The sequence below is a fragment of the Alligator mississippiensis genome, chromosome 1 (genome assembly GCF_030867095.1).
Source record: "Alligator mississippiensis isolate rAllMis1 chromosome 1, rAllMis1, whole genome shotgun sequence".
NCBI classification, from domain to species: domain Eukaryota; kingdom Metazoa; phylum Chordata; order Crocodylia; family Alligatoridae; genus Alligator; species Alligator mississippiensis.
This window is the reverse complement of record NC_081824.1, coordinates 468,783,502-468,802,982: the sequence shown is the minus strand read 5'-3', so window position 1 is coordinate 468,802,982 and position 19,481 is coordinate 468,783,502. Positions and strand designations below refer to the sequence as shown.

The 19,481-nt window shown below is 45.1% G+C and overlaps 1 protein-coding gene across 5 annotated transcripts in view; it reads right to left on the bottom strand.

Moving 5' to 3' along the window:
• Window positions 1-19,481, bottom strand: part of GDPD5 (glycerophosphodiester phosphodiesterase domain containing 5) — a 305,947-nt gene that overhangs the window by 29,311 nt on the left and 257,155 nt on the right. For all 5 annotated transcript variants that reach the window (XM_014601505.3, XM_014601509.3, XM_014601508.3 and 2 more), the window contains 3 exons: window positions 10,628-10,710; window positions 5,410-5,560; window positions 1,906-2,124 (listed from right to left, as the gene is read on the bottom strand). In XM_014601505.3, the coding sequence (XP_014456991.1) occupies window positions 1,906-2,124; window positions 5,410-5,560; window positions 10,628-10,710 (453 nt within the window). The remainder of the gene's footprint in view (window positions 1-1,905; window positions 2,125-5,409; window positions 5,561-10,627; window positions 10,711-19,481) is intronic.

Genomic DNA, 19,481 nt, shown 5'->3' with positions numbered 1-19,481 from the left:
GTTTCCTGGTTTGATCAGGGGCAACTGAGACCCTATACCTAAAGGGTTGCATTGCTCCAGGGGATGGGCTTGTTTCCAATGTGAAGGGGAAGAGGGAAGCTTTCTTCCAGGAGAAGACCTAGCACGCTGAGCTCAGGCGACAACAGCTGACAGGGTCAGAGGGAGATGGTGGTTTGAGATTCATTCTTTGCACTTATTCTCCAGCCCTTGGTCTCTGGAAGGTCGGAGAAGGGTGCTGGAAATGCATCTGGAGCAGGTTAGCAGACCAAGGTTGACAAGATCTGCCACTGGTCTGTCTTAGGATAGGCCCTGGGACAAGGCTTTCAGACTAAAGGAACTGCCTCTGGATTTGTTTCTCCTTCTCTTCAGGAAAGCAGGGCAAACTATTAGGCTTAAGAGAAAACAGCCTGACAGGCACTGATTTCTCATCCCTGCTAGGTCCCACCTCCTCCAAAGGGAAGCAATTCTTCCATTTTACACTGAAGCCTGGCTCCAAGCATCAGCCTCTTTCCTCTGCACCCCACTGTCTTGAACTTATAAAGTCTCAGGTACTGCTTGCTTTGAGCAAAAAGAAGCCCTTCACTACCAGAGATCTGGGACCATGTGTCTGCAACCTGGATGCCCAGTGACAGGACACTAGCATCTCTTAGTCTTGCAGAACGTCAGAGCTGAGCTACCTCTGGGCTGGGGCCAGGGGAGGCTGTCTTTCCTTCTTCCCAATTCAAGTGACGGCACCTTGTCACACAAGGTGGTCTGTGGCTTTCCAAAGTAATGAGTTCCTCCAAACAGCTCCCAGATTACAAAACGGAGGCACTCTGGGATCTGAACAACCTCGGACAGCAACATGAGCTTGAGTGTGGTTACTTAACTGGGAAACAAGCTGAGAAGCCTCATTAGGCACCTGTACATACCACATGTCGTAATCCTTATTAAATTAAATAGGCCTATAGAATTTAAACTTGTTTATTTTGGAGTGTCACATCTGTGTTTACACGCACTAGGTTTTCAAATGAATTAAGCTTTGGAGCGTCGTATCTGTGTTTACACATGCTAGGTTTTCAAATTAATTAAGCTTTGGAGCGTTGTATCTGCATTTACACATGCTAGGTTTTCAAATTAATTAAGCTTTGGAGAGTTGTATCTGCGTTTACACATGCTAGGTTTTCAAATGAATGAAGCTGGGTGCCTGGCCGGCACCTCAGGAAGGCGGGACAGTCCAGCGCTGCCTCCCCAGTCCAAGGCCCTCCCCCCACACACGCCGTACCCATGCCCTGCCATGCAGCCGTGGAAGCAGGGAGCCAGCAAACCACACAAGGAAAAAAAAAGTGGAAGCAATTCAAAAGCAAAAGTAATTCAAAGGGGTGGACTACAAAGAAGTCGTAGTGGCATCTGGTGGACAGAGGCTCATTACGCATCTTTGAGTGCCTTTGTGTTTGCACACAACAAATCCATGGGTGCAATGTTTTAATTCCTCGCAAGCCAAACTAAACTACATTCGAGGAGTTTTAGTTCAATGTGGCAGAAAGACTCTTAAAGCATCTGGAAAACCCACTCATGCAAACAATCACGCAGTTGCAGTGCAAGAAAAAACAAAAAATGTGGCATGTACAAAACCCCATCATGGCTAAGAGGAGAAGGTCCTGCAAACCTTTATGGTAGAGGAAAAAAGGGAAGAATAAAGTAGGTAGCCCTGTGAGAAAGACATCCAGTTTAAACCTTCAAAGCCCAAGCTATTGAAAACATCCCATAAGCAAGGGAAGCGCCCAGTTCCCTGCACAGTGAATCCAACTGGAAACAAGTCAGCACAGACCTGGATTTCTCCCATTTTTAAAGCAATTGTCCTTCTGTCATGCTTGAAAGCAGCCAACCCACAAGCCTCCAGATGCAAAGCGATGCACAACTTACTGCCTGCTGCTGAATCCCCGACATCAGGATGGTCTCCAGGGTGATGTTGATGTAAGTGCTGTGGTAAGGATGATCTGGTGGCAGGTTCTGGAAGTTCAGGATCAATGAAGTGTTGTCCTTTATGATCTGTAACATATCTTCCAGCTTACAGACAGATTGGTTCCCAGCTTCCACGTAATCAGAAGCTGAGAGGGCACCAGCTGTCCAGAAGGGGTCATCCTGAGAACAAACAAGCACAACTGTTTCCAGGAAACTACGATTCCCCATGGAAGAAAGGGCAGACAAAACTCACTTTCTGCCTTCGTCTTGGTGACACTGAAGTGACCTCTGATAGCTACTTCTGACATATATTCTGTGACTTGCTAAGTTGTCACATCACCTATAAACAGTCAAGCAATGCATGAATGCAATGTAGGATATAATTGAAGACTCTTGCTAGGAGGTATGGCTTCTACTTCCAGTTCTGCCATGGACTTGAATGACTTGGGCCAAGTCTGCTTTGTGCCTTAGCTCCCCCAAGGAGGACAGGATACCTGCTCTTACCTGGAATAACACATGCAGTTCTCTGAAAGGAGATAGCAGAAACAGAGGGGGGATTGGACATGGGTAAAAATGATCAGTGGCATGAAAAACGCACCTCATTTGAAAAGACTGGAAATATGTAGGGATTGTATAGGGAAGTGAATATTAAAGGATATGATAAAAGTACACAAAATAATGAATGGCCTAGAGAAGGCAGTTTGGGAATGTCTAATTCAATCATTTCAAAGGATGCCCAATAAAACTGAAAGGAGCTCATTCAGAATAGTGAAAAGGAAGCGCTTCTGCATATTGCTTATACGGTGCATGGAAGAACTCATTGGCACGAGTCTACCTGGATTAAAACAAAAAAACAGACCAGCTATTTCTAACGAAAAATACAACACTGAGCTTTAATTGGAAGGATTAAGAAATGAAAAGGAGTCTTGAAAGAAAAGTAAACCGCCATACTTCAGGAACAAGAGTCAATCTCTAGCTCGTTGAGGTTAAGTCGGATATTTCGCCGAGAACATCCTGGTCAGCATCTACTGAAGAGTTTCTTGTACTTTCCCCTGAAGGAAGATGGTACTGGATTGTGTAAAAGGGAGAGAAGATCCTGGAATAGCCAGATATGATCTCATTCTCTCTGGCTCTTTTGTACTGAGCACTGTTGGGAAGGTGCTTTGAGATCCTTAGCTGAATAGTGCTCTGTGGTCACGTCTACATGTGCATTAATGCACTGTTCTTATTGCTTTAATGCACTGATCTTATTGCACATTAAGTTTAGTATCTGTAATAACAAGTACTAACCCAAGGGACAGTAAGTGGTGCTACTAAGCAGAAGCACCAGTGCATGGATTTTTAGTGATGCAAATGCACAGTAGACTAATTTATTGCACATTAGTGCATTAGCACGGCTTTTGCCATGATGTGCTAATGCGCAGTAGACTTAATCTACTGTGCCTTTAGTGTCCTTTGTAGACGTGCCCTCTAAGGGCTAAATAATGCTAAGTATCATTACTATTATCCTATCTTTGCCGTTAAGACTATTAACATCACCCAACCACGAAGAGTAGAGATGGCAATGAGGAGAAAGGTTTAAGCTATAGCACTGGCCCACTGGACATGCTTGCCATCCTGCAGGAAGCTTTTCTTTCAAATACACACACATTCAAGAGAATTCATGCCACAGGCTAGGACAGAATCACAGATGCAGACTGGTTGTACCCTGGATAAATCTGTATTAGCACATCCTGATGATCTTGTTGCTATGTTTAGAAGGTGAATGGCTCTACAGGTTGTATTTATCATTGTGTTTTTAAAGGCAGCTCCTTTATTTGAGAGACAAAAAACTGCAAGATGGTAGAAGGCAGCAAGGGGAAGGAAAAAATCACTCCCAACAGACAGTGATTAAAGCAGAAGATTTAATGTCAGAGCAGCACCTAGCTGGTTGCAGCATGACGGGAACACTTCCTAAAGGATATTAGGGTAGAAAAAAAAATGCTTGATATCACAATCAAAAAGTCATTTCAGACCAAAGCAGAGCTGCCCGGCCTTGATATACTGTGCAATCTGGACAGGGTCCTTATCTGACAGCATAGACAGAACTGGGATATCATCACTACATTTGAGTGTCACCTTCCTTTAAACCTGTTTGCAGTATCTGTTGCACTAACGGAACCTGAATCTGCCAGCATTCTCCGGTCTTTCTGAGAAAGGAAAGATTTGATGGAAGAGAGAGAGACCAGGTCCAAGCAGAAACCATATGCTGTACCGTTCTTGTTCCATCACAGCAAGACATGGTAAGAGTCATTAAAAAAAGGAAACAAACAGTGCACTGCCCCTGGATTGGTAAACTGCATTAAATACATTATTACGATAAAAGCTCTGTCTTGTTTTCAGGACTATTAGAAGCGCCCGCTGCTGTGCAGAAGAATAGCAGGATATAACAGCGAGAGCACTACAAGAGCTCTGTAACCAGGAACATTTCAGGCATCAATAGTAAGGAGCTGATTCAGAGCAAGCACGCACTCTGCTTTCCTTTATTTTCCTTTGAATAATAGTGCACATAATCATTGCTAGCTCTTCTCTAGCAGATCTAAAAGCACTTTACAAAGATCAGCAGCATTATCCCCAATTTTATACCTGAGGAAACTGAGGCACAGAGAAACAAGGTAACTTGCCCAAAGCTGACCCAGCAGTCCAGTGGCAGAGCTAGGATACCTGAGCACCATTTCCAAGTCCGGGGCTGCTGGTTTAACGACTAGACTACAATGAGACAACATTAGGGAACCAACTGACTGCTTTAGTATTTGCTGGCCTAATAAAAAGCAACTCACAGTAGTAACAGTAATACTTAGCACTTGCATGCTCCATCTCCACCAGTTTAGAGGTGGGGGAACCAGGAAAAACAAGATCCATAAGCAATTGTGTTTTAGATCCTTCTTTCCTGCCTCCTAGTCTATTGTCCTATTCCCTCGGCCTATGCTGCCTCACAGCAGGTGGTAGTTTTGGGATGCACAAAACCAGACCAATGTGTGCACATTCACTTGTGTACAAGTCCGAGTGAGGCCACTGACCGTTCTTGATTAATCTCTCAAGAAAAAGACTGCTTCTCTGACAAACTGGTACAGGCCACAACGCTGCATCAAACCATCAGCTACCAGATTGCATCAACAAAGCTGGCAGAGTGACATTCTTTGGTACGGGACACGGCAAGTCTGGTCATATGTTATTAAACTATTTTGCAGAGTACTATACAGACCAGTGATTCTCAACCAGGGTGCTGCAGAGCCCTTGGGTGCCTTAACATCCTTTTAAAGATGCCATGAGATACTGCATCCTACTAAGTGAACAAACACCTATATAGGGGGCACAGGACCCAAATTGTGAGCTTTTCAACCAGTGTCCTGGCTTCTGAGACAATCGCACAGTCTCCCTCCTCTAGATTGTAGGATCAGACTTCATTTTAGGACTTGTAGGTACCTTTAGGAACCATCCACCAGCATTCAGCTTCTCCAGGTCCGTCCAGTTGAACATGGACGACTGTTTGTAGGCCAGCTCTGGAAACACCTCCTCCACATTTGTCGTTCTCCTGAGCGTCTCGTCGTGCATGAGGAATGGCACTCCGTCATAGCTGCAAAAATGCATGGACATCTCCATTAACTCATGGGCATTAACCATAACACATACCGTATTAGGAGCTCAGTAGCTTCTGCTGTCTTCCTCCTCTAGCTTTGTAGGCCAGTGTTAAAATGTGATCAAGGTCTCAATGAAGAACATCTGAGATCTGCAATAGTAATATATATGAAAGGGATGGGGGGGAAAACTCTTTTAAATGCATTTCTGATGCTAAGATGTATTCAAACGTTCACATAGTCACATACAACCCAATCTTGGAGTTCTTCCTTCACATCTAGTTACAAATACAATTGCCGATCCTGTGCTACTGTCAAAAGCTATCAACTGCATCATTGCAAACTCAATTTGAAAACAGGATGCCTACATAGAATAATATTCAAGTCCCACACGAAAGATCCCACATCCAACTCAGGAAAGCAATTTTATTGCTTATGTTGGAGCCAGAAAAAGAATGAAAGAAAAGAACCCCCCCCCTTCCTTTTCATGCTTGCATTGGCTCTGCTGTACTCAAATGGAGGAGTAGTCCATTTTTGGGGTCTGGAGAAACACAGATGCATCTTTATTATATCCTGGGAACTGATTGGCTGATTGTAAGTACACTCAAGTTCCTGGTGAAAATGGGAGGTTTCTTAAAAAGACAAGCTAGGTTTCAGAACAAATTAAAGATGTGCAGGACAAGATGCATGCAAGCAGCTATGGAGGAGGTGGAAGATATCATGAGCATAATTTTTCTCATGAAATAAAATAGCACTGGTTATACAGCACCCATGACACCCACAGCAGGGTGTTTATATTACACCAATACAAAGGTGCCAGCATTATAAAGAAGATGGAGAAAGGAGGAGGTTCTTAGGCCTGAGGATGAGGTTTCTTTGCTGTAGAGTTTTGAAGCCTAAACCGAAGCACCACAGCAAACTCCTCAGAAAGATCAATAGTCTAAGTCCTGGTTTGCAAAGTGAGGAAGATGAAACGGAGGCAGCTGTTTAGAGGAAAAGATACTCCCACATGAATCCAGTCACCTGCTGGCCAGGAACATGGGGGTGAAAACCCCTAAAGGAGTGAGAAGCTCAAGAGAAAATGTCCTTAATATAGACAAGGTTAATAACAAATCCTACTTGACTCAAATTAAGAGGCAAGATGAAGAGTCTAGCCTTGAGCTGGAAAGGGAGCAAAAGAAAGTTTTAGACGACACCGTCAATGCTGTCCCAGCATTTCCAGTACCCATGGAAAGCCCTTATCTGAAATATCACCCATCTTATTACATAGTTTGTCTACTTTAGGCTAGAAATATTACCACCCCCACACCTAAGCAGCATGCTGATACAACACCTGCCATAACCAGAGGTGCATTGTACATCAGAAATTCGGAGGTCTTTTATAATTGGGTGACAAATGCCAGGCAAACAAGGAATGAAGAGTGTTGAGTGTCTGACGAAGATAGGAGCCGAAGACTTAATACATCTCTCAAGCTGAGCATCATCAGACGCTCCTTAAGCCACAAGACTGAAGAGAAAGGGTATTTAACAGTCCCTCCCTTCTCTAATCTCTTCTTGCCCCATATACACGTTATTTGGAAAACCTTGAACCCTGTGGCAAACAGTACTATACAGACCAGTGATTCTCAACCAGGGTGCTGCAGAGCCCTTGGGTGTCTTAACATCCTTTTAAAGGTGCCATGAGATACTGCACCCCACTAGGTGTACAAACACCTATATAGGGGGCACAGCTACACATGCAATTAGCACGCCTGAATAAACTCCAGTGTAGTTTGCACCCGTGTTTATTGCTCACAAGCAAAGCATTTACACGTGCACCCAGGACAGCAGTACATTGAGCCAGGGTGGCATAGCCCCAGCTGGCAGAGAGTGCAGGGGGCCAGCCTAGAGCTGCTCCGCCCCAGCTCAACGTGCAGCCAAGAGGCTAGTTGGGCCATGAGGATGCTACAGTGTGTGGCCAATGGGCAGACAGCCCCTGCACTGTTGCACTATCAGGCCCTAGCCAGCTCCAGTCACTGTCTACATGTGCATTGCAGCAGAGTAAATAACTCTTCCATAGGACAGTTCTTGTGTCAGGCAGTACCAGTGGTGACGCGTAGGGGTTGCACGGTGGTACACGTGCACCCCCCAAGAGTGCTGGTGAACCCCGACAGCCAGCACTCCCGGGCTGGGGGTGGGGCAGGCAGGAGCGCCGATGCTGCCCCAAGTGTGCCAGCCAGGGAGTGGGGGTGCCAGGCGAAGCGATCCCCACAGTTCCCCTGTGGCTGATCACACCCACCCGGAAGTGCCAGCAGTCGGTGCGATCTACTGTGTGGGGGACACCCCTGGTTGCTGACTGACTGCTGTGGGGGGCAAGTGCCCCCCCAACTCAAGAGGCACCAGTCGCCCACGGGCAGTACTATCCAATGGCAGAGTTCATTAGTTTACTCTGGCCTAATAGCACCACAACCGTAAATGGTGACTGCATGTGTAGATGCCCCTTGGATTCAAAAGATAAATCCTGAGATTTCAAATAGAAATCCACAGTGCCAAAACATTCCTGCTAATTTTAGACTTTCCAAGTGTTTTGCAACAGAAAAAAAAAATTGCCTGGTATTTTTTCTGTAGTCAAAAAACCAGTGAAAGATGCAACCTGGCATTTTTGAGGGAGGTCTTGAGTCTAGCAAGGGCTGCCTCGAGTCTAAAAAGACTGAAACAGTAGCAGTAAAAAGCACCACGTGGATAAGTAAAACCCTAGCTTTATAAATGAGAGATGGCCATAACTTTTATGAGTCTGCAGTAAGGCAGGACAGGCTATCAAGAAAACGTGTAGCAACTTCACCTTCCCACTAGGGGAAACAAAGCCACTTCAGGGGAAGAAAACGGCTTTACGAGTTTGGGTTCTCCTGTAGATGGCACCAGATACCTGCCCACCCGACATAGGGCTGCCCCACTGCAGTACAGCGATGAGAGGACCGCTCAGAGTGTTTGAGCGATACCATCAAGCTCTGCTCTTCTAAAAAGGGTCCTTTCGAATAATTAAGCAAAGCGCCCAGGATCAGCCTGGATGCACAAAACAAAATAATCTCTTGCAGGCAGTCGGGGCTTCCAAAGGCTTTATCTTTGCCACAGTTAATGAGTTAACTTCTGAATGATTCGAAAGGGATTAAGCCATCACCACCCCTGTGCTGTCCTCCATCACTGCAGAACGACTTCCCATTATGGAGGAAAAAATTCCATTAGTTTTTAAATCCATTTCTTCTCAAGCAATGGGAAAAGAAGAATCCTTGATGTTTGAACTCCTAGACCCAGAAGCCTATCTTTCACTGCAGAGAGCTTCCTTTCAGTTAAAAGCCATCCTCCTAGGAGATTAAAAATAAAAATTATGTATTTTTCTTGTACTTGAATTGCAAGCCATTTCTTAGTATCAGATACCATCCGGATCAGCGCCATATGCAACTGCATGTGTCACTATTAGACAATCGAGAAAGGGCCAATGGATTTTTGGAGCAGCAAAATTCAACAAAATTCCACATTTTTCTCTAGGGTGCGGGGTGGGAAATCAGAGTTAGCATCTAGGCTCACAAAGGAAATCAAGGTCACTCCTCTCCAATGGATTCAACTTGGCTCTGGTGTTTATAGTCCTGCAAGATGCACACGGGACAGTTCTGTGCCTTTATAAGCCTTCCCATCTCCTGTGCTATTGGGTCCAGACTTCCTACCCAATCCTCACGTGGCTCAATTGTGCTCTTTTCCTTCTCCTCTTCCACCTGGTCCATTTTGCTTTCGTGTATACCTGACCTGCACTAACCCACTCTCCAATGCAAATAAGGGTCCTATGGCTGTTGATGATCATAGTGGTCAATCCTCATCAACATCAAATCACAACAGCCGGTGACCTGCACGCCTACCATTACTATTATTTCCTCTACGTTCTTTCAAGAAGCACCGCGCATTTTTTGACCTTATATGAAAGCTCAGACATGGCCACTAGGAACTGCTAATCCTTCACACAGCAATGATTATTTTTGATTTCATAGAAAAACAGCCAATACTTTTACACAGGCCTGGTCTCCCTCTCTTGCGACATCCAGGCCTTTCTGAAACACACTCTTGCACCCTGCCTTAAATCAAACCAATGCAAGGATAATATTTCTACTTTGTCCTCGTCTCCTAACACTGGGGCCCTGGATCCAGCTGGGTCTGCCATGCACCCCAGCCACACACAAAAATAAATTTCCTCTTCCTATTGACACAAGTTTGCACCGAGGATGCACCATCAGCTCCACCACTATGTGCAACGTTATGCATCCATCTACATGTCTCAAAACCTTATATTTAAGAAGTGTAGGAGACAGGAGGATAGTAAATGTAGAAAACTTCCCTTAGAGTGAAAGCCTGGGTTACTTCAGTGTAACTCTATGCTTTCAATCACTCCACTCAAACCCTTGTCTGCTTGGACTGATCTTTTTTTTTTTACTTGAACAGGCCAACAAAAGGATCTCATTATATTCTATCCTCAGCATCGTAGCAAAGGGACAGCAACACGATTTTGTGCACTGCTAGGTAAGTGCTCAAGAAAATTGAGCCAGGCTGGCATAAGCTGGGTGGCAGGTTACAATGCAAGGAAATAATTGAGGAGCCTCATTTTCCTTCACTGCAAATGAAACTTGCTTGTAGCTCCTTATAGGTAAGTTCTGCTGTCATCCTCTGAAGAAGGCTGCCAGATCAATAAGCAGAGATTTCAAGTCTATGCAGGACTCTTGCTTTCTTTCTTTGTAATAAGTAACCTATCTAGAAAGGGACCCTGTAGTGAATTCTGGGCCATGAAATGAAGATTAGTTGCTTGTCTACACGGAAAGTCCAGCTCCCTTCGATAATCCCCAGCAAAATGCCAATAAAATGACTGAATTACAAGCAGAGGTACATGACCACAAAGCCCTTTCCAGAGGATACTACATATGTGGCAGCAAAAAAGAAGAGGCAAAATACAGAATGGGAGCCAAAAGAAAGCAGATGCAAGGATTTGGGTTGGCCCCAGTGCTAAAGAGAGCCTTTGCATTTGAAGCTAAGTTAAACAGACTTGCCTTATCACTACGTCAGCTTGCACGCCATATATTTTCTGCTCCACTGCCTTTTGGAAGGACATCAGAGTGTTTTCAGGTGCCAGCTAGAGAAAAAAAATTGGGAAAAAAAAGATTAGTAACAAGTACCAATATTTTTAAAGCACCCTCCTTTTAAGTCGCAACAGGAGGCTGCAGGAAAAAAAAAAACAACCTGCAAAAGCAATCAAAATACCTACAAGACTGTCAAGAAACGTTAAAAAGCCAACAACACAGCATTGCTGGAAATCATGTGATTGCATATAAAATCCTTTATTACGAGAAGGAACTGGCTAGTATGTGTAGGTATAAGCGTCTTTCAGAGAGGAAATCGTATTGACTCTTTACATCTTAAGCCTTTTGCCATTAATGGAGAGTCTAATGTACTCCACTTGGTTGCAACCAGACCTTTTAGAGTAGAAGAACCTGTGTCCCATCCTAAGTGACCATGACGGACAGCCACGGTGTCCTAGAGAAGTCCTGGGCTGGTTTTTTTATTTGCAATGCCTGTGGTTAAAAGGTTTGCTAACACAAGCTGGGCAGTGGCATTGGCTTCTTAAGCATGGACACACCATGGAAACCCCAACATCAGTGGGACTTCCAAGAATCTGGTGCAGGAGTTACCTGCGGAAAAACAGCACCAGGATAATGTACACCCACGTAGGGGCCACCTGACCAGCACTAATCCACCCTCCAATGCAAATAACAGTCCTAGGGTTGTTACCCTACAGCTGCTCAAGTGAAAAAAACCACAATATTATCAAATGTTCAGACATATCACATGCAAATTCTCCCCAAAAATCCACCCCCTGCCCCAAAAATGGGGTGCATGTCTTCAGTGGGGAAGTTGATTTTTCTGCCTGGAATACAAGCACCCCGCTTTGATTCTGCTCCAAAACCAACCAGCAGCAGCAATGGTATTTCTGTCCAGGCAGGTGAGGGAGTCAGGTAACTTAAGGGCTCATTGTTTGTCACTCCCCAGGTAGTAACAACGGTCCCTTCTTTTTAACGGAGGCTCCATTAACCAAGCGACTGTTTCATCAGGTCTTTTTTTTTGCCTCCCGTTTCACAACCTTGCAGACTTTCTAGCTCTTCTCGAAGTAAGAGATGCACCCCCGGAGACCACATTTTAGCAGGAAAGGGAGGGTGAATGACCTGACAATTAGGTTCGGCCCATGTTCCAGGCAGCCATAACTCCAGGAAAATTATTTCTTCTTCATTCTGCCTTCCCAAACACAACACGCGCGTCTCGTTTGGGATCATGTGGTCTGCAAGAAAATACAGTATGTCTCCCTGCTTTCCCTAGCGGTGAGACTCTCTAATAGCACAAATAGTATCAACTGCTCCAAAATAATTCCCTGTCCACTCCAGGTCCCAGTTTAAATTTGCACCACTGTACAAAACAGATGCAAATTATACCAGTGTAAACCTGTCCTATGTCCACGATCTCCGCTTGTAACTAAGGGGTGACTGGTTGGCGGTCTGCAGGATGCCTGCTGCTTGCCAATGGAGGCTGGGCGCTTATCACAACTGCATGGAAAGTTAGCTAAAAACACATTAGTTATTCTCCATTTCCCTACTGGTCCATGCAAATAATTATTATAGCTGTCATGGGGATGTTAGGAGAGGGGACATGTCCGGAAAAAAGAAGATATAGCCCTAACAATGGAAAAAAAATAAAGGGCTCTGTGCCCACTTCATGCAGCGCCTGCCTATTAATTCTTTCACTGAAAGAGGCAATTGCTAAATATAAACTCCATTGTTTTATTTGAAAGGACGATTCCATCACTTTGTTCTTAACCATTCAAACAAGCCTGCGCCAAATTAAAAATCAGGCTCAAAAGAACAGAAAATGGCTTGGTCCTGTGTGTGCCACTAAATACATTTTATTCTACCTACTTCCCTCTTGAATGGAGCCAAAATTAACAGTGGTGGTTTTGTTTAAGCAACAGCTTCAATGAAAACAAAAATGTTTTATTTTGCTAAAAAAGTTGATGCAGTATTACCGTATTATCATCCTAAGCATTAAAAATAAATAAATAAATAAATAAAATAAAATCATGAGTCAGACCTCAAAGAAAAAGAAGAAAAGGAAAAGAGAGGGGAAAAAAGGAATCAGATTTAAATACATGCAGTAGGAAATAGTAAAAGATGAATTCGGGTTGTTCAGCTGTTGAGGTGCTCTGAGGTCGTATTTTCACATCTACAAGACTTTCTTCTATCGTAAGGCCAAGCAGCATTAAAAGAGGGGCAGAGAGAGAGATTTCAAGGCAATGATTGAAAATCAGGTGGAGGATTTAATGGGAAATACTACATCTGATGCGAAACAGCAGCATGAAACCTGCTTGAGATTCAAATTGGTCATAAATGTGAAAGCGTTTTCTCTGCTAATCAGCTTCGTCCATGGGAAAACATTAACATCCTAGAGGCATGCAATACCATGCAGCATGCTTAGCTCTGATATAACTACTGGTTTCAGTGGGCCTGAACTGGGGAAGACTTTAGACCCAATTAGGGTTATGGTTATTCAACATTATGAGCATGCATCTGCTCTGTGAAAGAGAGAGAGTAAGATGCATTCACCGCCTAGAAAAAATCCCCAGCAAAGACAGACAAGTTCATCGAAGTCAAGACAAGGAGAAAACACCATCCCACTCAGGTGCACCTGGCATCGGGTCACATCAGGATAACACGCAGACAAGTATTTCAAACACAAGTGCAGTGCCCAGATCGGTCAGTAAGGGGCAGCATGCAAGCAAAGATTGGGGACAGCCAAAACCAATGTACTCAAGGTTGATTTTTGCTCAAACACTCTGTGTTCCTCCATAGACTTCAGTGTCTCGTCTCCTCCCAAGTAGCTCAGGTTTCATTAAGATGAACAAAGCAAGATGAGGTTGCTCATATTGGGCAGAACCTGATACTCTGTCCTTAGCCGCCCCTATAGACCCAGGCAGGGTCTGCCTCATCACGGTACTACTTTCATCAATGGGCTAAGCTTGGCAGGAGCAGCTGGAATGATCCACCCAACAGCAGCATCACAAGGTGGATAAAGTAACCACAGCGATCCTAAAAGTTGGGAAATACAGGTATTTTAAAAGCAGTGAATCTTCTGAGGCTCTGTGCAGAAAAAGCACATTACACAACTCCACAACAGACTTTGCAGAAGTCCCCAACAGACGTTGCGTAAGTCAACACGGTGATGCTCATTCTTATTTAAGATTTCACAAAGCAGATGCGAGTCAGGATAACCAGGGGCTGGTCTGGACCACAACCCTCCTGGCTTCTCCATGGTAGTGCCTCATCTACGAGGCAAGATTTGAGAACAAAACTATACTCTGCTTTTTACCAAGGCTGGGAGGCTGTCTTGACAGGATTTTGGCTTGGCCCCATCATGGATAGACAAGCCCTGTTTTTGACACTCGTGATGCTTAGGAATGGTCATTTTTGAGGTACAGAGAGGACGTAACCTGAGTGGCAATAGGTTGTGGCTTCACCAGAGACAAAGATTATGAGAAGGAATCAAAGGAAACAATGAAAGCAGACAGTTTTTATCAGCTAATCATCTGGCCTAATAAAAGATATCACATCTACTCAAAGAACATTGCCTGCCTATACATATATGAGAGAGAGCCATATATATGAATATGCATTTTCAATGCTGGAACAAGACGGGGTGAGGGCTGACTCAAGCTGCTTGTCGAACACATCAAAAACCGAGGTCTTGAGCAAGGCATCATTGTAGAACTGGCCAAACCTTTTGTTAGGGGATTCAGCAATTGGCTTCTAGACTCGGTACCCAAGACTGCACCTTAGGTGATGGCAGGCAGGAAATGCTTGCTAAAGCAACCGTCTCTTTGTAGCACTGCCTTGATTTGTCAAACATCTTAAACACCGAGTGCTGACCATCTAGGGGCTGCATTGAACAAGGAGGTGCTAACTACAGGCAGCATAGGAGGTCTAAAACGGGGACTTGAACTGACCGCTAGTGGGAATTTGGAGGATGGGTCCTTTAGCTTCCCGTGAAAAGTCCCAGCGTAAATGCTTCAGCAAGTTCGACCTTACCTGTGCCGTGAGAAAGTGCAGTCACAGCCTGAGGGGCAAGGGTGGGCAGAATGCGGCCCGCGGGCTGGATGTGGCCCACCAGGCCATTCTATCTGGCCCATGGGACCCCTAAAAAAATTTAGAAAATTAATATTTATCTGCCTCTGGCTGCCCGTCATGCAGCCCTCGATGGCTTGCCAAAACTTGGTAAGCAGCCCTCTGCCCAAAATAATTGCCCACTCCTGCTGCAGGGTATCCTGAAGAACTGTTGCAACTCTTGGTCCTCTAGGGCTTGCAGAGCAAGTTTTGTATACCCGGGAACCCAAAAACTCCACGCAAGATGCAATGGAAACCACTAGGGCTTGTCAGGTTGTTGATGACCACCGCATGGGGTCAACCCCGAGCCATAAATCAAACTCAGGTTCACGTAAGAGCTGGCCCATGCTCACAAGCTTCAGGCCATCAATCTCTAACCCTCTGGTCAACTTTTTCTTCTCCCTGGTGACTGCACGAGTGTCATTTAGTCCTGGCTGTATCACAGCTCAAACTGACACCAACTTCATACGCAACTCAGAGGAACATCTGGACAAAGATCAAAGCACTCTGGACGCTCCTCGCAAGTCCAAACATCTTTCCCACTGGACCAGGTTGTGTTTGTTCCTGGGGCTTTGCTCAGTCCTACTGGGAAAGCATGTCCCCCAGCACAGCTGCTTCAGGCGGCCGTGCCAGGCAAGTGATTTTAAAGCCAGAACTGTGAGCTTTGAAGAGGATCCTCTGTAAACTAGCACAGGGATTACCGTGAGTGGGAGAAATGTCACTCCAGCCCACCTCCCTCTTTCCAGAAAATTAGGAAGCGCCAAACAAACTGTGGCACATTTATATCCTGGAGACACCCAAGTGGGACAGCTGCTGCCTAAACAGTCACCCAGCTTTGATTTGAGGGTTGTTTGGATCTTTTTTTAAATACTCCTCCAAAAACGACAGTGTAGAGATGGATCATTTCCAGATGCAAGTGTGTCATATAAAGTAATTTGGAATATTTATTTCGCTACTTGGACTAAGTTTCCTTCGGTCCAGAGTTATCCGGCACATTTTGTTTAAAATAAGCCTCACTGTTGCCATTTAAGACAATTAGGCTCTTAAGAGTATACATTATAGAGGATGAAACAAATGTGAAGGATGTGATCGTGCAGACTCCTCCTTCTGGCAATGAGCAAAACGATGGGAATACCGTACAACTGTGCTCTGTAAATTTGCTCCTTACACCTGGGTTTGGTTGGACTGATATCTACTTGGCCCCAAATCTACTTTTCACTGAAGCTAACGAAGAACAGGGAGGGACAAATCACTTATTTAACCAACTTTCTCTTGTTTCCTTGTAGAAGATCCAGGAGCCAATTTAAACATCTTTAAAATTTATCATTCAAATTAGTGTCCTTCTGCAATTTGAGAGTACTCTAAACTTGAACCGAGCTGGTCAGTATAGCATCAGGTAGGTGGCACAGCTTTGCTCCTATTTCAGAACTGGCTAAAGCATGCAAGCATTTTTGCTGCGGTGGCTAATGTCCACTTCAGACTCACCGAATTGCTCCAAACGTTCACAGGAAGTGAACACGGATGGTGTGCAAAAACACCGAATCAAAAACTAAACTGAACCGAATAGTCACAGAACATTGCCATCTTCATTTATTCAGTTCTACGAAGGACTTGACCTTAACTTACATGGATACGTCCTAAGGATCAGGCAGGAAGAAAATGTCTTGGGTTTTAATGTATCACTGCAAAGATCAGGAAAACGTTTTTATGGTATCCGAGGCCATTCTGCAATGGGGTTGGGAGGTGCAATTATGACCACCCCTGGTGCAAGCACAAAGTGTGAGCAGACTAGGACCTACAGGATGAGAGAAGTCTTCTCTCCAGCGCTGCTTTGGAAAACCCACAGCTCCACGGATGTATAGCCATCGTTTAATACAGTAAAGGTCCAATACCCCCAGTAGGCTAGAAGCCATGCTGCGCTAAGCACCGGGCAAACACCGAGCAAGGAGACAGATGCTGCCATTTAGGATGTAAAGCTGTTTGGGGCAAAGATGATGGAGCGATGCGACGGTCATGCGAATAAAGGAAGGATGGTCCAATCATCAGAAAATGCTGGGCTAGGACTAGAAGACCCCTAGCAATCCTCTGCCTCTGACCTTTGGCAAGTCATTTATTCCCTCAGCTCTCCACCTTGGGATAACAGCACTTTCTGATGTCACAGGGCGGCTATGAGGAACATATAACAGAAATCATGAGGTCTGCAGATGCAAGGGCATCTTAGATGGACGTAAGTGCCCCCAACACATCCATTAACTAAAATCCCCATTCATAGGACAGCAGTTTTCTGGGCTTTATGTAACCACAGAAAAAAAATGATGAGCCACTTGATTTAAAAGCTTTGGCTGTTCCCCTCCACCACAGATGCTCCGTCTTACACTGGCTTAAACTGAACCAGGTGCAACCAGGTTTTATGCTTTTAAACCCCAAACCCCACAAATTCCCCTGATCGTGCTGAGCTTGCTAGCAAACAGGCCGCAAGGCTCAACCCCAGAGTGTGAAGCCAGGCAGACAAAATTGGAGACATACTCCACTCTTCCCCCTCCTCTCTGGATTGTGTTTGTTTTAATACAAAAAAATAACAGCCGGAAAGCCCGAGAAGTTCACAGACCCACCCAACAGACCTGCAGAGCCCCTCTGTTCAAAGCAGCGCTTAAAGCCCCGCTTCACCAGAGAAGGGATTTGCATTGTTTATTGAAGGTCATAAAATACTCTCTTGAATTATGGATGACAGAGCTTGTGGGGGAAGCTACAGACCCTCTGAGTCACAGCAGGGCTGGTACAGCAGCATGACATGAGCTGTCGCAAGGCTGTTTAGCCATGCTGCGAGCCTTGGCCAAGGAAACCATATTCTCTAATGAGACAAGTACTGAGGCACTGACCTATTATACAGATGAAATCTCTTTGCTTTGAATCCGTTCCTAACAACAAGATTTTCTATATTTGCAATTTCTTCCATCCCCAAAGGACTGCAATGTGTTGAAACGACTGTACGTGCCCAATAACACTATGCACAGACACACAAGGAGGGCAACATCTAAGCAAGTGCACTGCAGTGAGGGATAGAGCAATTTTGGCCACCAAGACCAAGGTAAACTCCTATGAAAAGGGCAATTAAAAATTTGCAAGATCCTCTTGATTGTTATTTGAACAGGGTAATGGTCAACCTGGGTGTCATGGTACCCTTGGAAATCCTTTCAAGGGTGCCCCAAGGTGCCACGCAATGTTAACACATGTTTCGCAAGCTAAACCCAGGCATTTCAAACAGGAATCCACAGTGTTAGAAGCCTTCTGATCCACTATGGGCTTTCTGACCTCTTTCTAACAGAAAAATTGCTCTCTTATTTTCCTGTAGTCAAGAACCGAGTCAAAGCTAAGAGCTGGCATCTTCTGAGAGGTTCATTGAGTCTAAAAAGATTGAGAGCAACCAAAAAAACCCAGCACCAGTCTAATGAAACCTGTGCTAAATAGTACTATATGGACCAGTGATTCTCAACCAGGGTGCTGCAGCACCCTGGGGTAACTTAAGAGCCTTTTAAGGGTGATGTGGGGTGCCACACAATACTAGGTACAAACACCTATGCATGATTCATGAGATCAACCCTCAGATTTCATATCCAAATCCATAGTGTCAAAACATTCAGACCGGCTACGGGCTTTCTGAGCTCTTTGCAACAGAAGAATTGCTCCTGTATTTTTCTGTACTCAAGAAACAAGCAAAACCTACGAGCTAGTGCTTTTTCACAGTGGGGTCTCGAGTCTAAAAATATTGAGAGCCACTGTTTCAATGTCCCAGAAGAAAATGCATGGGGTCCATTAATTACTTCAGTCAAGAAATTACATCAATCAATGCTTTCCAAATCCTGGGGAACACTTGGTGGGGGAAGTCGTATGCGAATCTTGCTGGCAATCTGTAGCAACACCACAGTAAAGTCGAGCAGGTCTTGCACGTCCTCCCCCTCCTCACTTCCACTGCCGCCGCCACTTCCTCTGCTGCCAATTATAGCAGCAATAGTTGAAATAGGGGTGCATGAAAGTGCCTGACTTGACTACGGTGGGGTATAAGCCCACCAGACTTGGGAAATACAGACAAAGTGAAGCTTGTGTCTCTGCTTACGCTCCTGCACATTGATCTAGCCCTGTTTTTCCAGTTGGGAGCTAAAGGTTTCAGAAATTGAGGGACTCTTTCCTTCCAGCGAAGTCAGTGGATACTAAAGAGGTCTCAAGTCCTAGAACAGTGGGCATCTTCCATTCTTGCAAAGGCCTATTTATTTCGTGTAGGTCCCTGCGTGCCATCTGCTGCACTGTCCAGCTAGGGAGAAAAAGTGTGGCTAAGCCAGAGGACAAAGAGCTGGCTAGAAGCGGTCACCCCATAAGTGGTGACGCTGGGTGCAAGGGCAGCTCATGATGGGACACCTCAAGGGAAACGACACGCTGAAGATAACTCATGTTTCATGCCCAAGCAGAAGTGGGTCGCACCATCCTGCCTCCTTCAGACAAGGCTGCTCTCTTTGTAGCATCGTGCTACTGCCTCTGCTCACTACCGCAGACTGCCGAGCCGGGACTGAAAAACACGTGGGCGCAAGCTTGTGGAGGAAAGGATCGCGTCTGCATAAAGGTCAGTAAAACAGGCAGAATGCTACTGGCATCGCATGCATGAGACTATTTTAATAGCAACTGCCTGCTGCTGCCACAAGGCCCCGAA